This window comes from Castanea sativa, chromosome 11 (assembly GCF_040712315.1).
Source record: "Castanea sativa cultivar Marrone di Chiusa Pesio chromosome 11, ASM4071231v1".
Lineage (NCBI taxonomy): Eukaryota > Viridiplantae > Streptophyta > Magnoliopsida > Fagales > Fagaceae > Castanea > Castanea sativa.
Genome location: NC_134023.1, coordinates 70214733 through 70239836, shown reverse-complemented (window position 1 = coordinate 70239836; position 25104 = coordinate 70214733). Strand labels below are relative to the sequence as shown.

Below are 25104 nucleotides of genomic sequence, written 5' to 3'. Positions count from 1 at the left end.
TGGTGCTATAAGGCGATTTACATTCATATTGGAAGTGTTTACTATTTTTTGAAAATTTGGATGGATATTTTTTGAGTTATATTTGTTGATTACTTTTTGGACTTTAATACTTGTAAGCATTCTATATTTGTGATTATGACAATTGTATTGGGAGGATTGTTGTGTTGGAGCAAGTGGATGTCTTGCATAGTGTTATAAGACGGTTTATATTCATATTGGGAGTGCTTATTACATTTGGAAATTTGGATGGATATGGTTGAGTTATAGTTGTTGATTACTTTTTAGACTTCAATACTTGTAAGCATTCTATATTGTTATATTGATAATTGTTTTGTGGTGGATTGTTTAGTTGGAGCAAGGGGGTGGCTTGCATTGATAATTGTTTTGTGATAGATTGTAGTTTGATTTTTTTATTTCTTTCACATGTCGAACATGCAAACTAAATAGAAATTATCAAGAGATATTGATTAGTTACCAAATATATTAATAAATTACTTATGAATTTTGACTCCTTATGCCTACACTTAGGACCTTGGTGTGACTTACAAGTCATTTTCTCAAATTTGAAAATTTAGCCTTGTTTTCTTAGAAGCATAGGTTTGTTTTGTTAGAGTAATTTAAATATGGACTAATGGTTGGTTTATTCTTTCATGATATCGTGCTATAGGTATTTATTGTGTAAAGTTGTTCTATAGCTATGGACAAGAGTTGGATGGACATTAGAGATAGGACATCTGTGGGTTATAGAAATGGAGTTGCACAATTCTTGAATTTTGCATCTCAACATGCACAACAAGATGGTATGATTGTTTGTCCATGTCGAAAATGTGCACATTCAACAATGTTGGCTATAGATGATGTACAAATTCATCTAGTATCACATGGGATTTGTAGGGGTTATCGACGTTGGACTTTTCACAGGGAATCATCATCTAGAAAGACTTCTGTTAGAACTCCTAGTACCTCTGTCCAAGAAAACTCAAATGAAAATAGTAATATGCGTGAAATGTTGCATCACACGTTCCCTATGCATGATATGGTGCCCAAACCAATGGAAGAAGATATGGCATTAGATCTTGTGGTAGGAGACCCTGGTTTGGAACAACCTACACAAGGTCCTAACGAAGAGTCACTCCAATTTCCCAAATTGCTCAAAGATGTTGAGGAACCTTGTTATGAAGGTTGTACAAAGTTTAGCAAATTGTCAGTTATTGTGTATTTGTACCACTTGAAGTGTCTACTTGGTTGGAGCAACATATCAATCACCTTCTTGCTTCAATTTTTGCAAGAGCTACTACCTTCAAGTACGAAGTTGCCAAAAGACTGTTATGAGGCAAAAAAAATTATCAAGGATCTAGGTTTGAGTTATGAGAAGATTGATGCTTGCCCCAACGATTGTATGTTGTTTTGGAAGGAAAATTCCAACCTTGAAGCTTGCTCAAATTGTAACCATTCAAGGTGGGCAAGCAACGAGGCCGGAGTTCCAAAAAATACGAATGCTCCTTCCAAGAAGGTAAAGAAGAAAGTTGCAAAGATCTTAAGGTGGTTCCCTTTGAAGCCAAGGTTGAAACGATTGTTTATGTCTCCCGAAGTAGCTCCCCACATGAAATGGCATGTTGATGGTCGTACAAATGACGGGCTAATGAGGCATCCTGCTTACTCTGAAGCTTGGAATTCTTTTGACTCTAAGTATGTAGAATTCTCATCTGAGCCTCTTAATGTTAGACTTGAATTAGCAGATGATGAATTCAACCCGTTCTCCAATATGAGTACTGCTCATAGTACTTGGCCTGTCATGTTAGTCCTATACAATCTTCCTCCTTGGATGTTTATGAAAAGGGCTTATTTCATGTTATCACTATTGATTCTTGGTCCAACCTCTCCTGGGAACGATATAGATGTGTACTTACAGCCCTTAATACAAGAACTCAAGGAATTATGGGATGTTGGAGTAGAAACGTTTGATGTGTCTTCTAATAGCTCATTTCAAATGCATGCAGCATTGTTGTGGACCATAAATGATTTTCCAACATATGCTGATCTTTCAGGTTGGAGTACCAAAGGTGCTCTTGCATGTCCTTCTTGTAACTACAATCCTCAATCTCGTTGGTTAAAACATGGAAGAAAATTCAGCTATATTGGACATAGGCGATTCTTGGATAGGGATCATGAATTTCACAATCATGATAAGGAGTTTGATGGGCGTACAGATTTTAGTAAAGCTCCTGATATAGTGCCAAGAAGTGAAATCATTGCGCAAACAGAACCTATGGTTAATGTTGTTTTTGGGAAGAAAAAAGATAATTTGACGAATAAGAGAAAAAGAGGGGAGGACGCCTTGTGTATATGGAAGAAGAGAAGTATATTTTTTAGCTTGCCTTATTGGGAGAACCACATGTTGCGTCACAATCTTGATGTGATGCATATAGAAAAAAATGTGGTTGACAATGTAATTGGCACAGTGTTGAACATGGATGGAAAGACGAATGATAACTTAAAGGTACACCTTGACTTAGAAGAAATGGGTATAAGAAGTGAACTTTATCTTGAGGAGCTTGGTAGTGATAAGACATATAAGCCACCTGCCTACTTTGAAATGACCACTAGTGAAAAAGATAGTTTTTTGCAAGTTTTGAAGGGTGTAAGTGTGCCGGATGGCTATGCTTCAAACGTATCCCGTTGTGCTAAACTTAAAGAACGCAAGATTTCTGGGATGAAGAGCCATGATAGTCATATCTTAATGCAACAACTATTTCCAATAGCTATACGTGGATCTTTGCCGGATGAAGTGAGCAAGCATTTGATTGAGTTATCTTGTTTCTTTAGGGAAATATGTTCCAAAGTATTGAGTTTGGAAGATCTTGAGAGTTTTCAGAAGAGAATTGCATTGACGTTGTGTGAATTGGAAAGGATATTCCCTCCCTCTTTCTTTACAGTTATGGTACATCTACTCATTCATTTGACTGACGAAGCCAAGATTGCTGGCCCAGTTCATTGTCGTTGGATGTATCCCGTAGAGTGGTAAGACATATATAGTAAGTCTATCCATTTGCTTTCATTCAAATTCAATGTTCCATTGTTGATCTTCTTTATTCACATAGGTACTTGTCACGATTGAAGTCCTATGTTCGAAATAAGGCTTGTCTAGAAGGTTGTATTGCAGAAGGGTACTTGGCAGAGGAGTGCTTAATATTCTGTTCATGATATTTCAAAAATTTCGAAATTGTCTTCACTCGGCCCATAAGGAATGTTGAAGAATCTACAGGTGTGGTGTTGAGCATCACCCTAGATTCAAAATCATGGACCCAAGCCCATCATTATGTGCTATTCAATTGTGATGAAATTACCCCATTTCGCACGTAAGTAATTAAGACATCATTCGGTACTGCTTAATGTCATAACATAACTCAAGTTTATGATACTAACACACATTTTCCTACACAGTGTGCACAGAGATCATTTAAAGGAACTTCACCCAAATGTAGCAAATGATGTTATGGAAAAGCAACACATGGAGAGATTTTGTCATTGGTTTAAGTACCATGTAAGTGTATGACATATAAAAGTATTTTTTGCTATAACTTTCTTGAGATTATACTTTTAATAGAACACATCGTTTATATTAGGTGTTGTCAATGGATGTTGATGAGAGGGAGAAACTTCCTGAAAAAGTTATATGGCTTGCTCGATATCCAGATAATGAAGTTAAATGGTTCAAGCATTATGTTCTAAATGGATTGAAGTTTCGCACCAAAGATTCTGAGGCAAATAGGAAAACTTAGAACAGTGGAGTTAGTGTCGCCACTGAATGTGGCGTTACTTACTATGGTGTCTTAACTGACATTATTGAGTTGAACTATTCTGAGAAGTTACGATATGTTTTATTCAAATGTGAATGGGTTGATGTGGATAGTGGAAGGGGATATAAGACAGATAAGTTTGGTTTCCCTCTTGTCAATTTTGCAAGACTGATACATAAAGGTGATCGATTGATTGATGAGCCGTATGTCTTAGCTTCTCAAGCTTCACAAGTCTTTTATGTGGAGGATTGAAGACATAAAGATTGGACGGTCGTTGTTAAAACAAAAGCTAGGGATGTTTTTGATGTTGGAACTGGTGCTTTGTCTGATGATGATGTAGATAACTTTTGTGAGAATGATCCTTATAATATAACCATTGATAATGCACATGATGTAAATGATAACCCTGCATGGACTCGTAGAGATGTAGAAGGGACCATTTATCAAACACCGTTATTTGTTGAGTGTGAATTGGTTGAAGATGACAATATAGATGATGAAGAGTTCATTGATGACGTATATGAGTCCAATGATGAGTTTACTGATGATGAGAATGAAGATGGTGAAGAGCTCAATGATGGGTCAAATGATGAGTCGACTGATAATGAGAGTTAATATGTCATTCATTTTTCATGTGTATTTCTATTTGCTTTGCTTGTGAAGAGTTTTAAAATTATCTTGTGTAATCTTATTTGCATGTTTATGAAACTAAGTGGTTATGAAGCTGTTGTGTATTATAGGAAAAGTTTATTTGTAATCCTCTTAGATGGTTATTGGTTGTTTCTTAAGAGGTTAAAGACTTAGTCCATTTGTGTGAATGAGGATATTGATAGACTTGACATGATTTGTTTAGTATATTTAAGATTATGTGTATTCCTATTTGCATGTTTATTACATCATCATCAGAACAAGAACATTCATATGGATATCCTTATTCTACATTAAATATCTACCATGAAAAATATATTCAAATAATACTTTGTTTAAATATGTAATTTTTTTGAACGTAGAATCTTGCTTTAAAAAATAAGAACAGTCGTTCCAAGCAAAAAAATGTACATACCGGTGGTTCAAAAAGCTTTGCTTCACACGTAAAAGAAATGGTATTAACTCAATAATTATCTTGTAAATGACTTATTGGATTGTTCTTAAGTTTGTATGAAACCATTATTCCTAATTAAATAAATGTAATAACCATAATTTAGGTAACAACACTTGGGAAACCTGTAGAGCGTGCAAATGTATATGTAAAAGTCCATCTTCATAAAGATGGTACTCCTGTTAACGCCGAAGCAGAAAGCAATATTGTAAGTAATATCCTGATTTGCTAAGTGTAATATTGAATCTATTAACATTGTTAATTTCTAATGCGTTATTGTGTTCAAATTTTGAATATTAGGAAAAAATCAACGAACTATTGAGTGAGTCCTCAAATCGTGTGTAGTCATCCGACCTTACTGGTAGTATTTTATGGGCACCAGATGATGTATATGCTCAAGTGTTTGGTAATGAGTGCAATGGTCATGTTCAGGGTGTGGGATTTGGCCCAACTCCAAGTATGCATCCTGCCAAGAGCACTCCTGCAATTGCTCAAGTAAGAAGCCAAGAAAGGGATGCTGAAGTGACTTAATTGAAGAATCAAGTGAATTTTTTGACGGAGAAAATGAATGATTATGAAAACTTGAAGGAGCAAGTAACCCAATTAATGCAACTAGTGCCAAATCATTCTTCTGAAGCTAGTCAAGTATTAAATTTTAATGTTTTAAGAATGTATTTGGTGTTTAAATTTTTTTAAGTATAGCAACTATTATTTTGTTACTTGAAATGATTTCTTTATGAACTTATTAGATACTTTAATTTGTATTCAGGGTGGTTTCGGTTTAGATTGTCAATCTCTAACTCCTTATAGGTCACAGGCTTCATCCCATCAAGAAGCTAGCGGATAGCGGTACATGCAATGTTTTAAGGACTCCATGGGCTATTACATAGTTAAACAACCACAATTATTTTGGAACTATTGTATTTTGTTTATAATATTGCCATAGTTTGGGTGATTGTTTTTTTTTTGTATAGGTAGAAAAGTGTTTTGTTACAACCACATTTATTTTGGAAGTATTATATTTTGTTTAATATTGTCATAGTTTAGGTGGTTGTCCACACTTTTTGTGTGTGTGTAGGTAGACAAGTGTTTTGTTCAATTCAAGATGATACATGTATTGGTATTAAACAAATATATTGAATCTATGGTTAATGTGTTATTGTGGAATATTGATGATCAATAGGTATATTTGATTTATTACAAGTGTGTGTTAGTTATTGTTGAATTTTAAGCAGGTTTATATAGCATTTTTAATTTTTTTTTTTTTTTAAATAATGAGCAGGTTTTTGCGACGTTTTAAAAATGTCTCTAAAAGTAAGAGAAATCCTTATTAGTGACGCATTTTAAAATGCCGTAAATAATCAATCCTATAGTGACGTTTTAAAAACGTCACTAAAAAAAAAAGGATAACTGCTTTCGCGACGTTTTTGAAACGTTGCTATAGGTGCGATTATTTGTGGCGTTTCAAAAACGTCACTAAATGTATTTTCCTATTTTATATACGAAAATGTTATATTATTCAGTGACATTTTAGAAAACGTCACTAAAAGCTTTTGAATGCCACTAAAGATTAACATATAGCGGCGTTTTTCAAAACGTCGCAATAGCCCAATAGTGACTGCTCTATTGCGACGTTTTGGAACGTCACAAAAAAAAACTTCGCTATGGACCATTTGGGTCTATAGTGCCTTTTTTGGGGTTTTAGTGACGTTTTAGAAACGTCACCTAAACCCAAATTTCTTGTAGTGACTAAATTTTTCAGTACTCAACGTAAGTGGAATTATTATTAATTAATAAAAAAAACATATGCATACACAAGGGAAAAAGGAATGGAGTTGTAATACAAAGGTATTTCAAATTCATAAATTAAATAATGCTATGTAATCACGCACATGTAGCTCCAAGATAGAGAAACAAAAATAGAAATTGATACACACTACAGATGCATACATTCAACTCCATCAAATCTTCTCCAATGATTGAATCTGCAAGCCATTTAGATTAGAGGCATGTTTGTTCTCGAAAGGGCAATGTTAAATATTAGTATTGATACACCATGTTGAATATGCGGAAGCGGAAGTATAAAGTATAGAACACAATAATACATGAGGGTTACGTAGTATGGCTCCATTAAAGGCCCCGGGACCGGAAGGGATGCCGCCCTTATTTTATCAAACTTATTGGACTGATATAGGTGTGGATGTCTCTCGGGCTGTTCTTTCTTGCTTAAATTCTAGATCCATCCTAAAATCTATTAACCATACTTTTATCACTTTAATTCCCAAAGTGCAAAATCCAAAAAGGGTGTCTGATTTTAAGCCCGTTAGCCTGTGTAATGTGATTTATAAGATTGTCAGTAAAGTTATTGCTAATCGCCTCAAACCTTTATTGGATTCTATTGTATCAGAAACTCAGAGCGCCTTTGTTGTAAATAGGCTTATCACGGATAATATTTTAATTGCTTTTGAATCTTTATCATATGAAGAATAATTGTACAGGCAATCAAGGTTACATGGCTCTTATGCTGGATTTGAGCAAAGCATATGCTAGGGTGGAGTGGGCTTTTTTGGAACAGATCCTTTTGAAATTGGGTTTCCAACGCTAATCATAATGGTTGTTACTTCTTCTACCAGCTTATCTAACTTCTTGATTGCAACAAATCTTTTAGAATCTGATGCAAGGACCCCTTTATAAACTGTTGCAAGAGCACCTCTGCCCAATATTTGCTTGAAGCCCCTGGTTGCTTCTTCGAGTTCTTTATATATATTGTTTCTCACATTTGTTGCAAGTGTTCTATCAATATTCCATGCCAATTTCATCTTTTTATTGTATAAGTAGTAAACAGCCACATAACTAATTAAGAAGAAAAGAATATTGAGAAATACAGAGCTGCCAAGGAGTAGTGCCAAGATAACTACCACAGACTGGTCTTTCTTATCTGAACCATGATCTTTAGGTACCTTGATGAGAGTTATTCTAGTAATATTTTGGCTTTGTCTTCCATTGGACGGAGGATAATTTTTCTTCCAACATAAATTACCTTTTTCCTCATAAATGGCCACAACACACAAGCAATAATCGAGGCATAGCTGTTTACAGCTTGCCTCATTGACCTGAGGTCCTTCAACTAGTTTATATGAAGTGAATGGAAAGTCCACGTTTTTAAGCTTTACAAAATCTACAAGCTCTTTATTTCTTTTTTTCCCATCCCTTGTGGCAGCTAGGCAATGGAAAATTTGGTTTACACCCTGCCCAATTGTCAAGTTGGATCAAGGGAGAAAATTCATTAGGACATGAGCAAAATGCTCTCCCACTTGAATTATCTGAGGTACTACAAATGCCATTGGTTCCGCAAAACCCATCACCAACATTAACATGATCACTGGCCAATGCACCACAAATATCATCAGGAATGCCTTGCACGATGGTCCATGATGAAGGACAGCTCCCATCACCTTTATTGTCCCTTAGGTGTTTGTATAGTCTGAAGACTCCATCATGATCAATCATAGCCATGTGTTAGAAAATTTCTCTTGAGCCTGGGTCTTCCCTAGTAAGATTATAGGTCTTCACTGCGTCTTGGATGTAGATGTATCCAGCCTCATTCAAGATCAACTGTGAATCCCATCGCAGTGTCATGGTGGCATAATAAGGTTTCTCAATGTCTTCAAATGGCATAGACAGAGAATAAAGCACTAGAATTCCATCCTTCTGCAAATAAAGCTGAAAGCGCCCTTTAAAATGACTAGTCTTAAATGTGTGAGACATGAGCTTGCTAGGCTTGTGTAGTATCTGCCTTGGCAAAATTGTATCAGTAGGTTCTTTGAAGCTCTCCTATACAGGATTATTATACTTGTCTCTAATCACCAAGTTTCCATTATCTAGCATAGCTATGCAACTAGGTTTAGAACCATTCGTTTGAACCTTCCATAATTCTATGCCTTTAGGGTCATTGGGAACAAACTCATTGTAGCTATTCAGCTTCAGTTCGGAACCTTCTGGTGCTGGTTTATTGCCATTTGTAGACCAAACTATTGTCTGAAATTTTATTTTCTTAAACCAAACTGCAAGCAAGAAGTGATTAAAGTTCTCACCGTTTTGAAGAATATGGAATCCAAATGCAAATTCACCTGAAGGTGACGTCCATGAACCAGACTGTCGCTATGCAAGTAAAGGTGATTCTGGCAACATTTTGCATTCATCACTGCTGTAGGTGAAAACAGTGGGAAGGAGAGGAAGAAGCATTAGTAGAAGCGTGAGAGAACGAAAATGAACTAGTGTTGAAGGAGCCATTGCAGCGGTTATGGCTTTATGATTAGAAAGAACCCATAACATCACTTATAAAGTAAAATGTTTGGTAATTTTTAAAAGAAATACTATGTCCATAATATTTTCACAACACTTTCATAACAAATTATAAGTGGTAGGTTGTTATTGGTTGTTACAACGTGAGCAAAAAAGTAATTTCAGTGATAGATTCAAATTAAAACCAATAACAACTTACAACATATGATTTGTTGTGAATATGTTCAAATTTCTCAAAATTTTCAAAATAGTTAGCTAATTTTTTTTTTAATAGATCCTTATTGCAGAATAGTAGAAATTTTTTGGCTAAATCCTAAATGAACGCAAATACTCTCAATTGTTCTAATAAATTAATAATGCAATGTTCGTTCCTTTTAAAGCCATTTTCCAACTATCACCAAACATCAATAGACATGAATACTAAGTACGAACAATATCAAGTTAATAACTTCTAGTTTTGTTTTTCCCCGATATAATATATTTAAGTTTTCCTCTCTAACCACCGCTCCCCCTTGGTGCGGTGGTCACTCTACAAGTATAAATGCTTTGGTAAATTTAGGATAAGTTTTATGCTTCAAGAAACTGTGTTTCAAGATCAAGTGTTGAAGTCATCAAGCCTGTCCAAGAAACAAGCTGAAAAGTGCAAGTTCATTAAAGCTCGACAGCTAGCATGTGTCGAGGTTTAAAGAGTTGTTCCAGCCCGTGGCTCAACAACTGCTCAACAGTATCTTGATACCTATATCTGTCGAGGTTTAAGAAAAGCAGATTTTGAGTTTTGTTTTGATTCCAATCCGTGAATGTGTTTTTGGACCTTCTTTTCTCCTAACCCTAGACATATAAAAGGATTAGTTTAAGAGCCGTCAAAATATATACAAGTTGTACAAGCATTAAGAAATCCTTATTCAAGTAAATTGTGACTTAAGACAAAGTTCTTGCCCTAGTTCATCTTTCTTGTGAAGAAGTTGTTGTGTCTTTGCACCATAGGGTTTTGTAACCAAGCATCTTCTTGATCTTCATCGGGTGGATGAATTGAAGAACTTTGCAGCCAACAATCTTCTCTAGTTGGTGATTGAAGTCGTGTACTGAGATCCGCGCAATTGGTTAGTCGCGTACTTGGGAGCTGTGCATTGAAATGAGAAATTGTCACTACAGAACAAGTCCAATTGGATATTGGGGTAAGGATTTAATTGTAGATTGGTAAGGTACTTAGGATTCCTTTACTTGTAATCGCTTATTGTGATAATAGTCGAATTTCGGGAGTAGTGACCTTAAATTCACCCGGTGGGGTTTTTTTGCCGTGTAGGTTTTCCCCATTCGTAAACAAATCACCATGTCTTTTATTTTCTGCTGCATACTTTAGTTTATTGGTGATTTGTTTGTGCTACCACGTGCTTTGCATGTTAATCTGATTAATTAATAACTTGGCTAATTAATCAACTTAATTCATCACAAGGGGTCAATATGTTTTTGGCCTATTAGTTGGCAAACCATGATCAAAATGTTTAGTCTTGTTTTTAGACGTGCTCTAAGTATGTTTATGTGTAAAGTTGGAATCAAGTGTACTACAGGATTTACTGTGTAAAACAATATGAACGTTTAAAGCCCCAATTAATAAATTACCAATTCAAGCTTAATATCAAACAAAGTATGTGCGAAAAATGAACATAAGCTTATAACAGAATTAGTAAACAATCTAGACCAAATAAAATCATATCCACGGCAGAAATTAAATGGCAAAGATTAAGAGAAGGGAGATGCAAACACAAGGATAACACAACGATGTGTTATCGAAGAGGAAACCGAAGTCCTCGGCGTAAAACCTCTCTGCCGCCCTCTAAGCGATCAATAATCCACTAAAGAATGTAGTTGGGATACATGGACAGTAGAAGACCCTCCAAGCCTAATTTACCTAGTGTACCTAAGCCCTCCAAGCTCCTACTCCAACGAAGTTGCGCCGAATCTATTTCTTCTTTAGCTTATGGATTCTGCTATAGCCCATAGCATCAACCAATATGAAATTGGTCCCTTCTTAATTACTTCCCAAAGTACCAAACAACTTTCTCATAGATATGGGTATGGTGAGAAAAGGTTTTGGTAATGTACTCTTCAAGGATGTAACAATGGAGAGGAAAAGAGTAAAGGAATTTGAAGAGTCTCTATGTGAAGATTGTGGATGAGGCAATCTTAGCTTTCTCTAGGGTTTCTTTCTCAAAATTCTCTCTGGAAGCTCTCTACATTTTGTGGGTATAAGGGGTATTTAGACTGGAGTGAGAGTTGAATGCAAAGAGTCAGGATTTTCTAAACAGAGCTGGCTGGCGACTTGGCCTTGCGACTTGACTGAGTCACGAGTTCAAGCTACGACTATTTTTATCTATAGGTTATCCAAGTTATTTTAAGCACTATATTATTTTGAATTATTTTAATGGATATATCTCCCACACCCCATATATTGTTTTACATCTATTTCATGATAACTCTTCCATTCCCCTTCATTTATTTCTTCATCTGTTACTATTTCGTCATCTTCTTCTAATTGTACCATTGGTAGGCTGAGCCTCCTTCTTAACTTTTCTATTTATTATTCTGTGATTATTTGTTCAGATTAACCTTTGCATCCCAGTTATCTGCTTCTTCTTGTTTCTGTGTTTAGCCCAAAAGTTTGTTGCAGATGTACTTTTGAGACATTCTGAGTCCGAATCTGTGTTGTTAGCCCTATAAGTCCAGTATCTTCCTAGTTTGGTTTGGTCAGCCCGTGTAAGCCGTGTGGAAGGCGTAAAGGGTGGTCCCCATTGTGTAAGTAAGTGCTCGGATTGCGTTTGCACAGATAAGGCTTTTGTCTTGATTGTATACCCTGTTCCAGATCTAAGGTTAGATCCAAAAGTTTGAGGATAAAGGTGAATAGGTTGTAATTGTTGATTTAAGCTTTTAATCTAGAAAGATGAATAGGTTGTTTAGAAGTTACTCTTCTACCAGTAGTAGATGTTCCCAACCATCGTCCCTCCCTGAGATACCAGCAAATGTAAGAATAATTAATTCAGAGTCTTATAAGTTATCAGATGTAGATCTAGACATAGGAGATTAGAATATCCCTAAAGTTTCCACCAACCAGATCTATAAGTCCTTATGGTCTTGAAAAAAGGCTTTCAAGACAGATTACCATGTTAAGACTATAGAGCAAGTTTATGGTATAAACAAGGAGTACGAGATGTGCTACTTGTTATCCCCATCAGCCATTCAAGCACATAGGAAGCAAGGTCATAACTTCCTACACATAGGTTTAGTCCAAGTCAGAGTTAAACCACTCATCAAAAAAGGTTTGAACAACTCAATCCTTATGGCCCTCAGAGATGCTCAACATATCAGGTTTCACGACAGCCTCTTAGGAACCAGAGAAACAAGCCTTAGCAACGGACTAGTCCATTTTGATTGTTTCCCTGATTTTGCTATCCACATCCACGATGATAACGTCATCAAAGCCCTCACACTCAATATCAAGACCCATGGAACCTTCATGACGCAGGGAACTAGTCAGATCGCCTTGATATACAGATTCTACTACAAGTGCATGAGAACGAACATGAATGTCAGAGCACTTGACAAGAGTAAGAAGGGTGAGACGACCCTCATCTAAACCACTGACCCTAGTGCCAAGATTCAGGTCCCAAGAACCCTGAAATGGACAGAAGTTCCCAGCCAATTGGACTTTAGAGAATGAAAACCATATTCTACAGATCCAAAACCTAGCCTAGAATCCAGATCTAGATTTTTTCCAGCAATTAGCCGACGGCACGGTTAGGTTGAGTTTTGACAGATCTAGGCTTAGTACTCCTCTAGATTATGAGTGTAGAACACCTTTGGATGAATCCCAGTTTAGATCCTCAATAGATTTACACCAACCCCTTAGGTAGTCACCTATCTACCTTAAAGAAAGACCAGCATCCCAGTATAGCTCAACCAGACCTTTAGGATCTCCATTCCCAAGGTCTAATTTTAGGAGTTTCTCCAAAATACCTCAAAGGTCCAGTTTTAGGAAGAGTTCCAAAACACCTCAGCTTTGCCTTCTCTTTACAACCCTTAGCATTGTAATCAGATGGCTCCCTTTTTCTTTTGCAATTCTTTAGCCGGTTTTCACAATTGTAACCCCATGGCCTCAGTCGGCCTTTATTTTTATTTTCCGCACATGGCCTCAACCGGCCTTAGTCTGTAACTTACCCCCCTTTTGGTATCTTTGCTAAACTTTGTACATGTTATTGTGTGTTATTTTTTTTTTGGTCATCCAAGATTGAAAGAACCTCTATTTTGATGTAAAATGTGTTTAAAGAGTTTTTGAGGAAAATTTGATTGAAAATCTTACTTTTGGATAATGAGGGTTAAATTCAAGTGTTTTTGAAAAGCATTTCATCTCATACTCATGCATTTTATTCATAAAATACTATGCTTTGAGGAGGTTTTGCATTAAATTGATAAGTTTTTCAAAAAAATTGTTTTTTCCAGATTTTTGATCGTCGAGTGTGTTGTTCAACCGATCGAAATTGCGATTAAAATTTTGGTTTGAATCTGTTTGGCTCAATTGATGCTCGATTGATGCTGGATTGATCGAATGTAATTTTCAATCGATCGAGCCTATTTTTCGATCAATCGAAAATCGTTCAAAGGGTTTTTAAAACATAAGTTTTTCACGTGTTTGTCACTATTCAAATTTTTTTCAAAAAGTTCTTTCTCTCTCTCTCTTCGATCGATCAAGGATTCAAAGCAATTTTTTGTCATTTTCCCTCCAACTTTTTCAAGGTTTATGTCTTCTAAGGCCGGTAAGACTCTTTTGCCCCTCCTTTTTCATTTATTTTCATGTTTCATGCATTTTGGGGAAATTTCAAACCTATGAATTTGGTGATTTCAATTTTTTCTTTCTAAATTGATCAATGGATTTTTGTTGTGGGATGATATAAATCTGATCTTTGTGAATTAATTTGATCAATTTGTTGATTTTGGGAAAATTGAATTTTCTAAGGCTTGAAACTACCCGAATTGGGGATTTTGTTCAATTGACCTTTAATTTATGAAATTGGCTTATTTGTTTAATTGATTTGATCATTATTTTCAGTTAACTATCTTGTGTAGTGATCAATTGGTCAATTTGTTGAGTTTTTTTTCATGGGTTTTCAAGATTTTGGGATTTTTGATATACATTCTATGCTTAAGCCAATTTTGTGATTTTAAAGTGAAATTGAACTTATTCACACTGCATTAGAGCATGCATCATATGTTGATATTGTTCATGTATCATATAGATTGTTATTTTCTATATTTTTGTGTGCTAACTTGTAGTCTGCCCTTGGTTTTTTGTTTTTTTCTCTCTTTGTCTCTTTTGTGTCTATCCTTTTGATCCTTAGCATCATGACTAGGAATACTAGAGCTAATAGGAAATCCTCCTCTTCTTCTATCCCCACCTTTAATAGTGAGAGATTTTTGAGTGAGAAAAACCAAGAGACGTATGAGAAGCTGAACATTCTTAGGTCTGTGTGAGTTAAGCGGAAAGTAGTGTTAGATGAGTTAGATGGTGATATTCAGAGAAATTTTGAGAGTAGGGGTTGGCTTCCTTTGTTGGAAATTTCACATCCCTCTTCGGCTACCTTGATTAGAGAGTTCTACTCAAACCTTTCTGTCCATTCCTATGATTCCAACACTTTGGTGAGGAGTTGGATATAGGGTGAAGAGTACATCATTACTCCTTCGGTGGTGGCTGCTGCTCTTGGGGTGCCTTTGGTCTAGCATCCTGTTTATCCTTACTATGAGTCTCCACCCCTTGATGACATTATGTCATATCTTACTAGGTCTTCAATCCAGTGGGGTTCTGATCCTCGGATCACTTCTTACGAGTTGACCGAGATTCATTATCTCTTTTTCCAGATTTCTTGTCATTCCATCTGGCCTATCTCTCATTTGCACACTATTCCTTTGGAGCGATGTCATTTTTGTATGCGCTTGTCACGGATGCTTCTATGAGTTTTCCTCATATTTTCATTCTTTCTTTGATTGAGGTTCATAGGAGTAGTTTTATTGCTCATGGTTTGTTCTTTCCCCTTTTTATTCATCAGATTTTATTACATCTACGATTAGATGAGTTTCCAGCGTCTGAGCCCATTTATATTATAGCTCCTATAGGTGCCACCTTTCTTAGGCAGAAGGCTGCTCATATTCGAGCTAGCTCTAAACACCCTAGGGTAGAGTCTTCCTCTAGTGCACCTCTTCCTCCTCCTCCATCTACAGGTGATCCAGCTGCTGATGATTATGTCAATCCGACTGCTACTGCTGCTCCTCCACCTTCTACTTCGGATGTTTCTAGCATTTGTTGTGATTTGGATACTGTCATGACCATTCAGGCGGCTCATGGTCAGCTTTTGGTGGACGTGCTTACCAAGCTTCAGGCTTTGAGAGTGGATTTGGCGAGTTTTAGGTGGTCACCTCCACCACCTCTTTTTGATGATGAGTGAGTGCCCTTTGGCAATTCGTCACAAAAAGGAGGAGTACATATGGATAGGAGATTTTGCTGATAGGGGGAGATTTTGGTTGTCTTGGAGCTGTGGAGATTTAGATTGTATCTAGGTGCTTCATCATGTATTTATATTTTTTTGGGTTGTCTATGATAGGGGGAGATACTATGATATGTTTATTTCTATTTCTTGTTTCACATTGTGCTACATTGATTATTGATTTATATTTATGAAGCTATTCATGATATATGTCTTGTAGTTTATGATTATGTGAAATCAAGAATTTATTTTGTTTACTTGTATTTTCCACACATGCGTTTATGTATTTGTTAAGTGATACAGGAATATACAGGTTGATTCAGTCATGCTACTGTCAACACTTTCAACTGATAGATAGTAGTTAGGTTGAAGTTGTTTTTGTTGGGCAATGTTTTGTAATGGGCTGTTTTTGTAACTTTGAACACTTTGTTTAGTTTGTGTTTTGTCACGAATTGCCAAAGGGGGAGTTTGTTGGGTTCTAAGATTTTAGGTTCAAATGTATTAGAACTTCATTTTGTAATGTTGGTAAACCATGATCAAAACATTTAGTCTTGTTTTTATACTTGCTCAAAGTATGTTTATGTGTAAAGCTAGAATCGAGTGTATTGCAGGATTTACTTTGTAAATCTGCCTGGCTCGATCGATCGAAAATTAGACTCGATCGATCGAAACTTATGCAGATTGTTTTTCTGCAGAATTTACCAACTCAACCCAAGCTCGTTTGACGTGTAGGATTTTATGTTTTGCCCTAGGTATTAAAAGGAAAACCCTAGCCACGTTCTCAAGGTTGTGCAATTATTGTTTATGCTGTGTATGTGAATCTCTTGTGAGATCTAGAAGTGTTTGTCTTCACATATACTTAGGGTTATCAAGAATCAAGATTATGTCAAGAACTTGATGATCATTCAGTTGCTGCATTAAGAGCTTAAAGATCCACAAGCGGGAGTGCTTGTACTTGCTGTGAAGTTGAGAAAGAAGTACTCTGTGGACTTGGAGCTGTCACGTGGTCATGGTAATAAGTTTCCTACTTGAGGTAGCAATGGGATGTTAGTGGTCTAAGTCGCTATTGTGAAAACTTCAATTCTTTCATAGTGGATTTGTTTTACCTTAAGGATACCTAGGTTAAATCCTCCCCAGGTTTTTTACCTGTTTGATTTTCCTGGGTTATCATATCGTTGTGTTATTTATTTTTCACACTGTTTCAATGATATGATTTATACGTATAAACCTAGATCTGCATAATTTACCTAAGTTAATCACTTGGCTAAATAACTAGGTTAATTTGGTTGTGTTTAAGGTGTCTAAAAACGTACATTTTTATATTTTACTAATAGTATAAATAAAATGGTAGCAGAAGATCATTCATTTCCTTTGATGAACAAATACTTTTTCATTAATTAACTCTTATGATTGCTTTCTTTCTCAAGTTTTTGCAATTAGGATCTACTCAAGAAGACCTAAAGTCAAGGGCCGATGGTGTTTATTTTTATATTGTGTATCTATTTGTACTTTCTTGGAACATGCTATAATTGATGACAAGCCCATACTAATGGTATTATGAGCTTTGCTTTATTTAACAAAACCTATGAACCCAAAAAGACTCTGCCAAAATCTTTGGCGTAAATGGTTCTTTCCTAATTCCTATCTAGCGCCTTCTTAGAAAATCTTTCATAATGATGACTAGTTCACATATTCTAATAATATTATGAGCTTTGCATTATTCAAATGACCTCAATTCAACAAAGGCCAAAGACTTGGTGCCATTTTTGTGCTTTCACAACTTGTAAGTGCTTTCTTGGAAAGTGCTTCATAGTGAACAATGAACACTAATCCATATCACTGGAATTATGAACTTTGCATTATTTAAGAACACCTAGACCATGACAGTAAAAACTTCACATTCCGGTATTTTTCCACTCACCACCATCAAATTTTTTTAAATTCTAATATTTAAATTAAAAGAAAAAAAAAGTTTGAAGAAGATAATTCCTTTTCTTCCATCAATAAAGAATTTCATTAAGGAATGAAAAAAGATTGGAAGGCCTAGCATAAGTTCTTTCACCAAAGAGATAAAGCTGCTAAGAAAACATGAGATAAGGATAGGCCATTGGGCCTCCAAAATGAAACCATATTGGCCCAACAGCATGATGAGGAAATTTCGTGTGTCTTTCTGAAGTGCATTGTAAAAATGAAGTGGAATTGGTATAGTTTAAAACCATTGCCCCATAATTCATCCCTCCCTCTCTCTCTCTCTCTCTCTCTCTCTCTCTCTCTCTCTTATATATATATATATATATATATATATATTAATAGCCAAATCTTAGAAAAAATATAATTAGATTTTAATTGGATTCTTAATTTTACACCACGTGTCCCATTTAATTTTTAATTTTGTGCCAAGTGAATTATTGAGTGTTAAAATCAAAAAGTCCAAATCCAATTAGATTTTAAGTTGGATTTCAATTGGAGTCTAATTTTTTGTCATGTGTCTTTTTTAATTTTTGTGGCAATAAATTATTGGGTGCAAAAATCAAAGATTCTGAAACCAATTAAATTCTAAACTATATATATTTAAAATGAGAAACCATTACATATTTTTAAAATGTATGGTTTAAAAAAAGGGTAAGCTAAAACTATGTGTAAGTTGAACCTCTTTTAAAAAAAATGAAGATATTATGGAACTTTCCCAGATTCCATCTTGTTCTTTCTTTGAAAGTCTAAGCATTGTTGATGAAGACCTAAAGTCAAGGGCCTTTTCATCCAAGGAGTCTTTCCACCTTCTACCATGAAAATTTGTTTACATTTTATATTAGGTCCTACTCAAGAAGACCTAAAGTCAAGGGTCAATGGTGCTTTTTGTTTTTAGCCTTTTAGGCAAGTGTGTTCATGTGAACACCGGACTAACACATAGTTGCTTTTTGTGCTTTCTCAACTAGTAAGTGCTTTCTTGGAAAGTGCTTCATAGTTAAAAGTGAACACTATTCATATTACTAGCATTATGTACACTGCATTATTGAACCTAGTGTTATAAAAAAAAAATAATAATAAGAAGACCTAGACCTAGACCACGCAGGGGCGGCGTTACCTGGCCAAAACATATTTTTTATATATAAAATTTAAAAAATTTGTTTTAAATACAACTAAAATAAGCTTGAATATGATTATTTTAATGCTACTTTCATAATATTTTTACAATAAAGGTGAAATAGCAAGTTGTAACTAGTTTTTATTTGGACCTACAACCAACATCATTTTTTTACTTTTATTTTGGTTAATACATTACTTTTTTACCTACCTTTAATAAATTGTCACCTAAATTTTGTTAAAAGTTTTATGAAAATGTTATGTTTGTAACATTAGTCTTAAAATAATTAATTCTATAAGAAAGAAAGAAAAAAATGTTTCAAATTTTTGCTCATTTTTAAAAAATAAATAAACTTTCTTTCTAGGACTTTGGCTTACCTTGCCATTGACAACGGAATGAAGCTGTTTTTCCCTACATTTTTCGTCTTCATTAGCAAAACATTACACCACCATTACAACCAACAAATCTGTATCTATATCTGTGATTCGTTTCTCATAATCTTTGTCTCTTTTTCTCCCTTTTATTTTTTCTTAGCTTTTCTTTTTGTTAGATCAAGTATTTTGATAATTGCTCTATAGATTTTCAAGTCCAAGAAGTTTTTTTAGTGCTTGCTCCAATTTCAAGAGAGCTACCACGTGTATGGTTAAAAATCCATACACTTAAAAAGCAAAAACTTATATCAGTTACTATTTTTTTTTTCTTAGTTTCACATTTACTTCCAATCCTACTCCTTGGTGTGCTACTATTTTTCTTTATCATATATTCTTAAAAAAATTTATTACATATAAATAAAAGAAGTTATTATTAATTTGACAAAAAAAAATGTATGATTAGGTATTTATTTATGTTAATTTATGTATTCAACGGTTGTTGTCTTATTGATCTTTAAACTATCAATAACTTTTTAAAACTATTGTACAATATAGTTGTATTGTATACTAAATTGGATTTAGAATACCATTTTAGATTATTGTATATAATATAAAAGCTGTATATGTAAGAAAAAAAAATATTTTATTTTTTATTTGCTCCCATTACAAATTCCTAACTCTACCATGTTACCCCTAGAAAAACTAGTGGACCCACCACTGAGATCAATTAGGGCTTAGTACCATTTGATAGCTGATTGTTACAAGTAGTATTGCAACCACCAGAAGCATATTGTGCCTTCCATCTGAATTATGCCATTATTTCACAAGCATACTTCTTTCGAACAAGATTCACAGATCTTGCCAATTTTGGAAACCAATAGAATGTAGAAAGTGAAAACCACAAATTAGCTCCAACATGTTTTGGCATAACTCTGATCTCCCTGTTAAATTTGGAATCCCAATACAGTAAGTGACTCACAGCTTGCATAATGTGGTCATACATTGTCATTATTGTTGGGTTAAAAAAGTTTGACCCTGATTAATTAATTCAATTACCCAAATTGATTAGTTAAGTCAAATTACATACAAATCATGGAGTACCAAAAAATCACCAAATAAACTAAATGCAGCTAAAAATAAATAACTCGGTGATTTGTTGACAAATGGGAAAAACCTCTCACAAAGAAAAAACCCCACCGGGTAAATTTAAGGTCACTACTTACAAGAATCCACTAATCAATAATCAAGCGGTTGCAAGTATGAGGAATCTTATCACTACCCTGCCATATCTTAATATACCAACCTATTATTGAACTTTCTCTTTAATACCCAATTGAACTTGATATTGTAATAGTCTTCTTTCATTTGTTGCACAAATCTCCAATCTGTAACTAACTCTTTTGCACGGATCTCAGTACATGACTAACTCTAGCAACTTGAATGATTATTGTTGGTTGCAAAATTCTTCACTTCATAAATGATGAAGATCAGGAAGCATTTGATTACAAAACCCTAAGATATGGTTTTGAAACCCGGACTGGACCGTATGATCCGACTGGATTAACCAGAAACCATTCAGCAATCCGATTTTTTAAACTGATAAAACCGAAATTGACTTTTGCTAGAAACTGTGTGAACTGCGGTTAAACCGCACGGGCTTCTAAACCAGTCACGGGTTTATGGGTAGGTAACATATTTCTTCAAATATTTTCAAAAAAAGAAAACTAGTAATCTATTTGCCCGCATCACCGTCAGTCCAAACTGTCCCATTTGGACAAGGAATGGACTGACTTGACTCCATTCCTTTTGCTACAAACAACTTACCATCGCAAGATCTTGATTTTGGTCGGAGGGGAGCTTGACTGTCATAGTCATGTTTGTTGTGGAGAGAGAGAGAGAGAGAGAGAGAGAGAGAGAGAGAGAGAGAGAGAGTTGAGGAAAGAAAAATCTGAGTCTGTGAAAGGGAGCAAGTGAGTTTTGATATTTATTTTGGGGAAGAACACCTAAGCTTTGGGAAGTAGGGTAATGGATTTAAAAACAATATATATATATATATATATATATATATATATATATATATATATATATATTAAATAAGACTTCTATCTTGGGACGAGTGAGTGGACGAGTGAATGGGCTCTAGTTTTTAAAATTTTAAAGTACATTGCATGGCATATTATTATTATTATTATTATTATATTTTGGTTAAGGGTCCGTTTGGATAGAATTTATTGTTGAAAATTAAAAACTGAAAACTGAAAACACTGTAGTAAAATAATTTTTAAATGTGTGAATAGTATTGCGGGACCTATTTTTAATAAAAAATTGCTAAAAAAGTACATGAACAGTGCGCGCACAGTACGCACACAGTGCGCGCACTGCACATTTATCTCCCATCGCAGCAGCAAACGAAGAAAAAAAAAAGAAAAAAAGAAGCAAAACGCAAAATGGTAAACGCAAAAAAAATAATCTCTATCCAAACCCTCTCTAAGAAAAGGTTTCTTACGTTTAAAAATTTAAATTTTAAACTATCAGTATTGATTTTTTTATTTATTAAGATTGAAATCTTAGTATTTTTTCTTATAAATAAAAACTTTTCCTATTTTTAGTTGAGATATTAGATTTTGAAATATTGTTATACCATTGTGCTAAAACAATTGAAATAATAGAAGAAATATCTACCTAATCATTGAAGAGTGCTAATTTTGCATTTTTATTTTATTTTATTTTTATATTAAATTAATTATTACATCATCAATATCCGACTTCGGTTTGATTTTAAAAACCTTAAACCACGGTTTGGATTTCAAAACTATGCCCTAAGGCGTACAAACACAGTAGGTTCTTATAGAGTGAAGAAAGATTGAAAATAAAATCACAGAGAAACACAAAGAAATACAGAGAAAAAAAGAGTAGAAGAAAGTTTGAGAAAAAAGAGGAAGAGAGACTTTATGAGAGAAAAATTGTTATTGATCAAAATGATTGTTTTGTTTTCTTAATTTACATCTGAGCACTAATACTCTCTATCTAGTATACAAATAATGACTGTAACTGTATAAAAAAAAATCCCAATCTTTGGGGATCTAAGCCCATGAATCCAGGAAATACAGCTGAGCTTCTAACAGCTTTTCGCGCCATCTGCAACGGTCATTTGATCCTCGCCACACGACACCGTTTAGCAACCTTCAGCCACACTCTCAGTACCAACTCAAAACGAAGCGTATTGATTCTAAGCACTAATGAAACGGAGCGTTTTAGAACATCTTCTATTTTAATGAAACGGTGCGTTGTAGGCTTTCCTTTCTTCTTTGAACTCGTTGAACCCGAACCAGAGACAATCACAGAACCTCCATGATCATCATCTTCAACAGAACTATGCCACTTTCTTCTCTTGATTTTAGATTGAAAAATCGCATTAAAGAAAGTTGAGAAATTTTTATGGATAACGACCTTGCCAACAGTGTTCAAACTATGTATGCAACCAATACAGGTATGACCGCTATTTTTTTGTTATAAATTTATGCTTCCAAAGCATGATCTCATTCAAATTAGACCCTTAGAGCACCTGAAACAATTTTAGAGCTTTCAAATACTGAGGAGCCCAACTAGATTACATCATTTTTCCCCACCCTCCATGACCCAAAAGTGTTGGCAAGTTGCTCTTGTGAACAAATCAGAATGATATGGTTTGTGCAAGAAATAATGACTTCTATGTTAGTTAGCATGCTGCTCTTGTTAGCTCTTAATTAGCATGCTGCTTTTGAATGGAATAATATTTTAAAAATATATCTTACCAATAAATTAAATGTTGTCTATTGTTAACACCGAATATTTTATTTTACATTGACAAGCACATGAATCAAAACTTGTTTTGTTATAGTTTTTTAGAGTTTAATGGTTCTAACACTAGATATGTGAGAAATTTGATTATAAATTCAAAAATTAAGTAATTCTATGCAATCACACTGCTTTATTGCAATATAATTATGTTCATAGATGACATTGCGTACTTCAACTATGCCCTTAGAAACATGGACTAAATTTTATTATCCAAGAAAAGAAAAGTAAAAATTGAGACACATTACGTCAGCAAATATTTTGTTTCCCATCAATTCTTCTCCCATGATTGAATCCGCAAACCTCTTAGAGTTGAATCTTACAATCTTAAAAGCTTAAGCGTATGCTTGACTCTTTTCAAAGCGGGAAGAAAAACAGAAATAATGGACTAATTTGGAGCCTGGAATTATGGTCAGGAGCGAACAAAAATAACAAAACCAAAGGAAAAGTAGCTAGACATTTATTACAAAGAAATTGACTTACTAATTACAGAGAAATGTACTCACTGAAACTAATTACAACTGGAACGTACAACCTAAGAAACTAAAACAGAATTTCACGCGCTTGTAACAACCACTCAATCACAAATAACGACTTCATGAGAACGATGTCGTGTGGATAAGTGTGTTAATAAGCTAAGCTAATTATAAGAACGACACCGTTTTCTTTATTAAGCACTAAGTGAAATGACACCGTTCATTAAGCAATGTACTTATTCTCAGGATGTCGACACCAAATGTCCTTATGGAGTTTATTATAGCCATCAGGATGTTTCTGAGCTAATCCCGGACCAGTCAGGCTACCTTCAAGTCAAGAACTCATAAGGCAATATATCTAACCTTAAATCAGAGGGTGCGGTCTTCAAGACAGACTCTTACTATAGGGCAACACTTGATTTTGATGGAGTTTTCAGATTCTATGCTCACCCAAGACAGAAGTTGGTCTCTCATCTTCCACCTTGACATTGAGAAGTATCAGCCCAAGCTCATTCTTGGGCCTACTGTACTGCAACAAATTCCTTGGTACTCTCTTATACTATTGTACTGCACTGTGCCACTTGTATAGTTGTATTGTACTTCTAGTACTCTTGAATTGATTGATTTCTCTATATATGGGCTCCCATTTCTTAAAGACTACACTTGGGCTTGGTTGCTTAATTGTTATCAATTTGCTAGTTTAAGTGCTTGAAGACAAAGACATTGAACTATAAAATGATGCTTGACAGGGAGTTTCATATGAAAAGGGAAAAATCTAATGTTAGGCTGTATATTTCAGCAGATAAGACGCACAAAGATAGCTTAAAGGTTGCAACAAAATAACCCTTTTCAGTAGAGAAAGAAGCTCTAATTTTCTGCAGCAAAACAAGGACTCTAGACCTAATTTATATTCATTCACTGTTTGAGCAAGTACTCATTTTCAGCCTCACAAGTGAACCACTTCGTAATCATACGACTAGTTCTTTAGTTAACAAAACCAAAGACAAGTTCAGTGAACAGTGTCAGAACACATTAACCATAGCTAGGGACATGATATTCTGCTGAATGGCTTTTTATGTTTCCATTGCTTAGATTGACCACAATGGATTTGACCATAATGATATGATTTTACATTTTCACTAGGTTTGTCTTTACCATGGCACAATAATTATTGTTTTCTCATACCATAGTTCCAAAAGTACAAAACAAAATGTTGGTGAAAAAAGACAACCAAAGAACTTTATAATATAAATTAAGTAGTTCAACTATGCCCACAGAAACATAGACTAAATTTTATTACTATCAAAGAAACAAAAGTAAAAATTGACACACATTACAGATGCATACAGCTCCAATTCTTCTTCCATGATTGAATCCTCAAACCACTTAGCCTGACTCTTTCCAAAGATTGCAAAAATCAAGACCAGGCATTGACCAATCTGGAGCCTGAGTGAAGAAAAATAACAAAACCAAAAGAAGTAGGCATTGATTTCGAAGAAATAAATGTACCCAGCTAAGATTAGGAGAACAATTACCGAGTATGAGAACAACACAAATGTGCAAGTACTGTAAATCAATGGCTGAATATCAGAAAAGGGGTT

At 34.8% G+C, this 25104-nt stretch overlaps 2 protein-coding genes across 2 annotated transcripts; one reads left to right on the top strand and one right to left on the bottom strand.

Moving 5' to 3' along the window:
* The first annotated feature begins 697 nt into the window (after nucleotides 1-697).
* LOC142617065 (uncharacterized) lies at nucleotides 698-5746 on the top strand. Its single transcript, XM_075789758.1, has 9 exons — nucleotides 698-3021; nucleotides 3102-3167; nucleotides 3445-3544; nucleotides 3627-3764; nucleotides 3870-4003; nucleotides 4094-4410; nucleotides 5031-5107; nucleotides 5245-5394; nucleotides 5669-5746. The coding sequence occupies exons 1-9, from the start codon at nucleotides 698-700 to the stop codon at nucleotides 5744-5746; spliced, it is 3384 nt and encodes a 1127-aa protein (XP_075645873.1).
* A 1699-nt stretch (nucleotides 5747-7445) lies between these two features.
* On the bottom strand, nucleotides 7446-8415 carry LOC142617064 (G-type lectin S-receptor-like serine/threonine-protein kinase LECRK3). The gene is made up of 2 exons (XM_075789757.1): nucleotides 8269-8415; nucleotides 7446-8147 (listed from the first exon to the last, which is right to left on the bottom strand). The coding sequence occupies exons 1-2, from the start codon at nucleotides 8413-8415 to the stop codon at nucleotides 7446-7448; spliced, it is 849 nt and encodes a 282-aa protein (XP_075645872.1).
* Nucleotides 8416-25104: the final 16689 nt, after the last annotated feature.

What these genes read in the sequence shown, in the direction of transcription:
- LOC142617064 (XM_075789757.1), bottom strand. Translation starts at nt 8,415, where the DNA reads ATGGCTATGATTGATCATGATGGAGTCTTCAGACTATACAAACACCTA. An exon ending in TGGCCAGTGATCATGTTAAT is followed by an intron (nt 8,148 to 8,268) that starts GTTGGTGATGGG and finishes ACAATTGGGCAG; the next exon opens with GGTGTAAACCAAATTTTCCA.
- LOC142617065 (XM_075789758.1), top strand. Translation starts at nt 698, where the DNA reads ATGGACAAGAGTTGGATGGACATTAGAGATAGGACATCTGTGGGTTAT. An exon ending in CCGAAGCAGAAAGCAATATT is followed by an intron (nt 5,108 to 5,244) that starts GTAAGTAATATC and finishes AATCGTGTGTAG; the next exon opens with TCATCCGACCTTACTGGTAG. An exon ending in GCACTCCTGCAATTGCTCAA is followed by an intron (nt 5,395 to 5,668) that starts GTAAGAAGCCAA and finishes ATTTGTATTCAG; the next exon opens with GGTGGTTTCGGTTTAGATTG.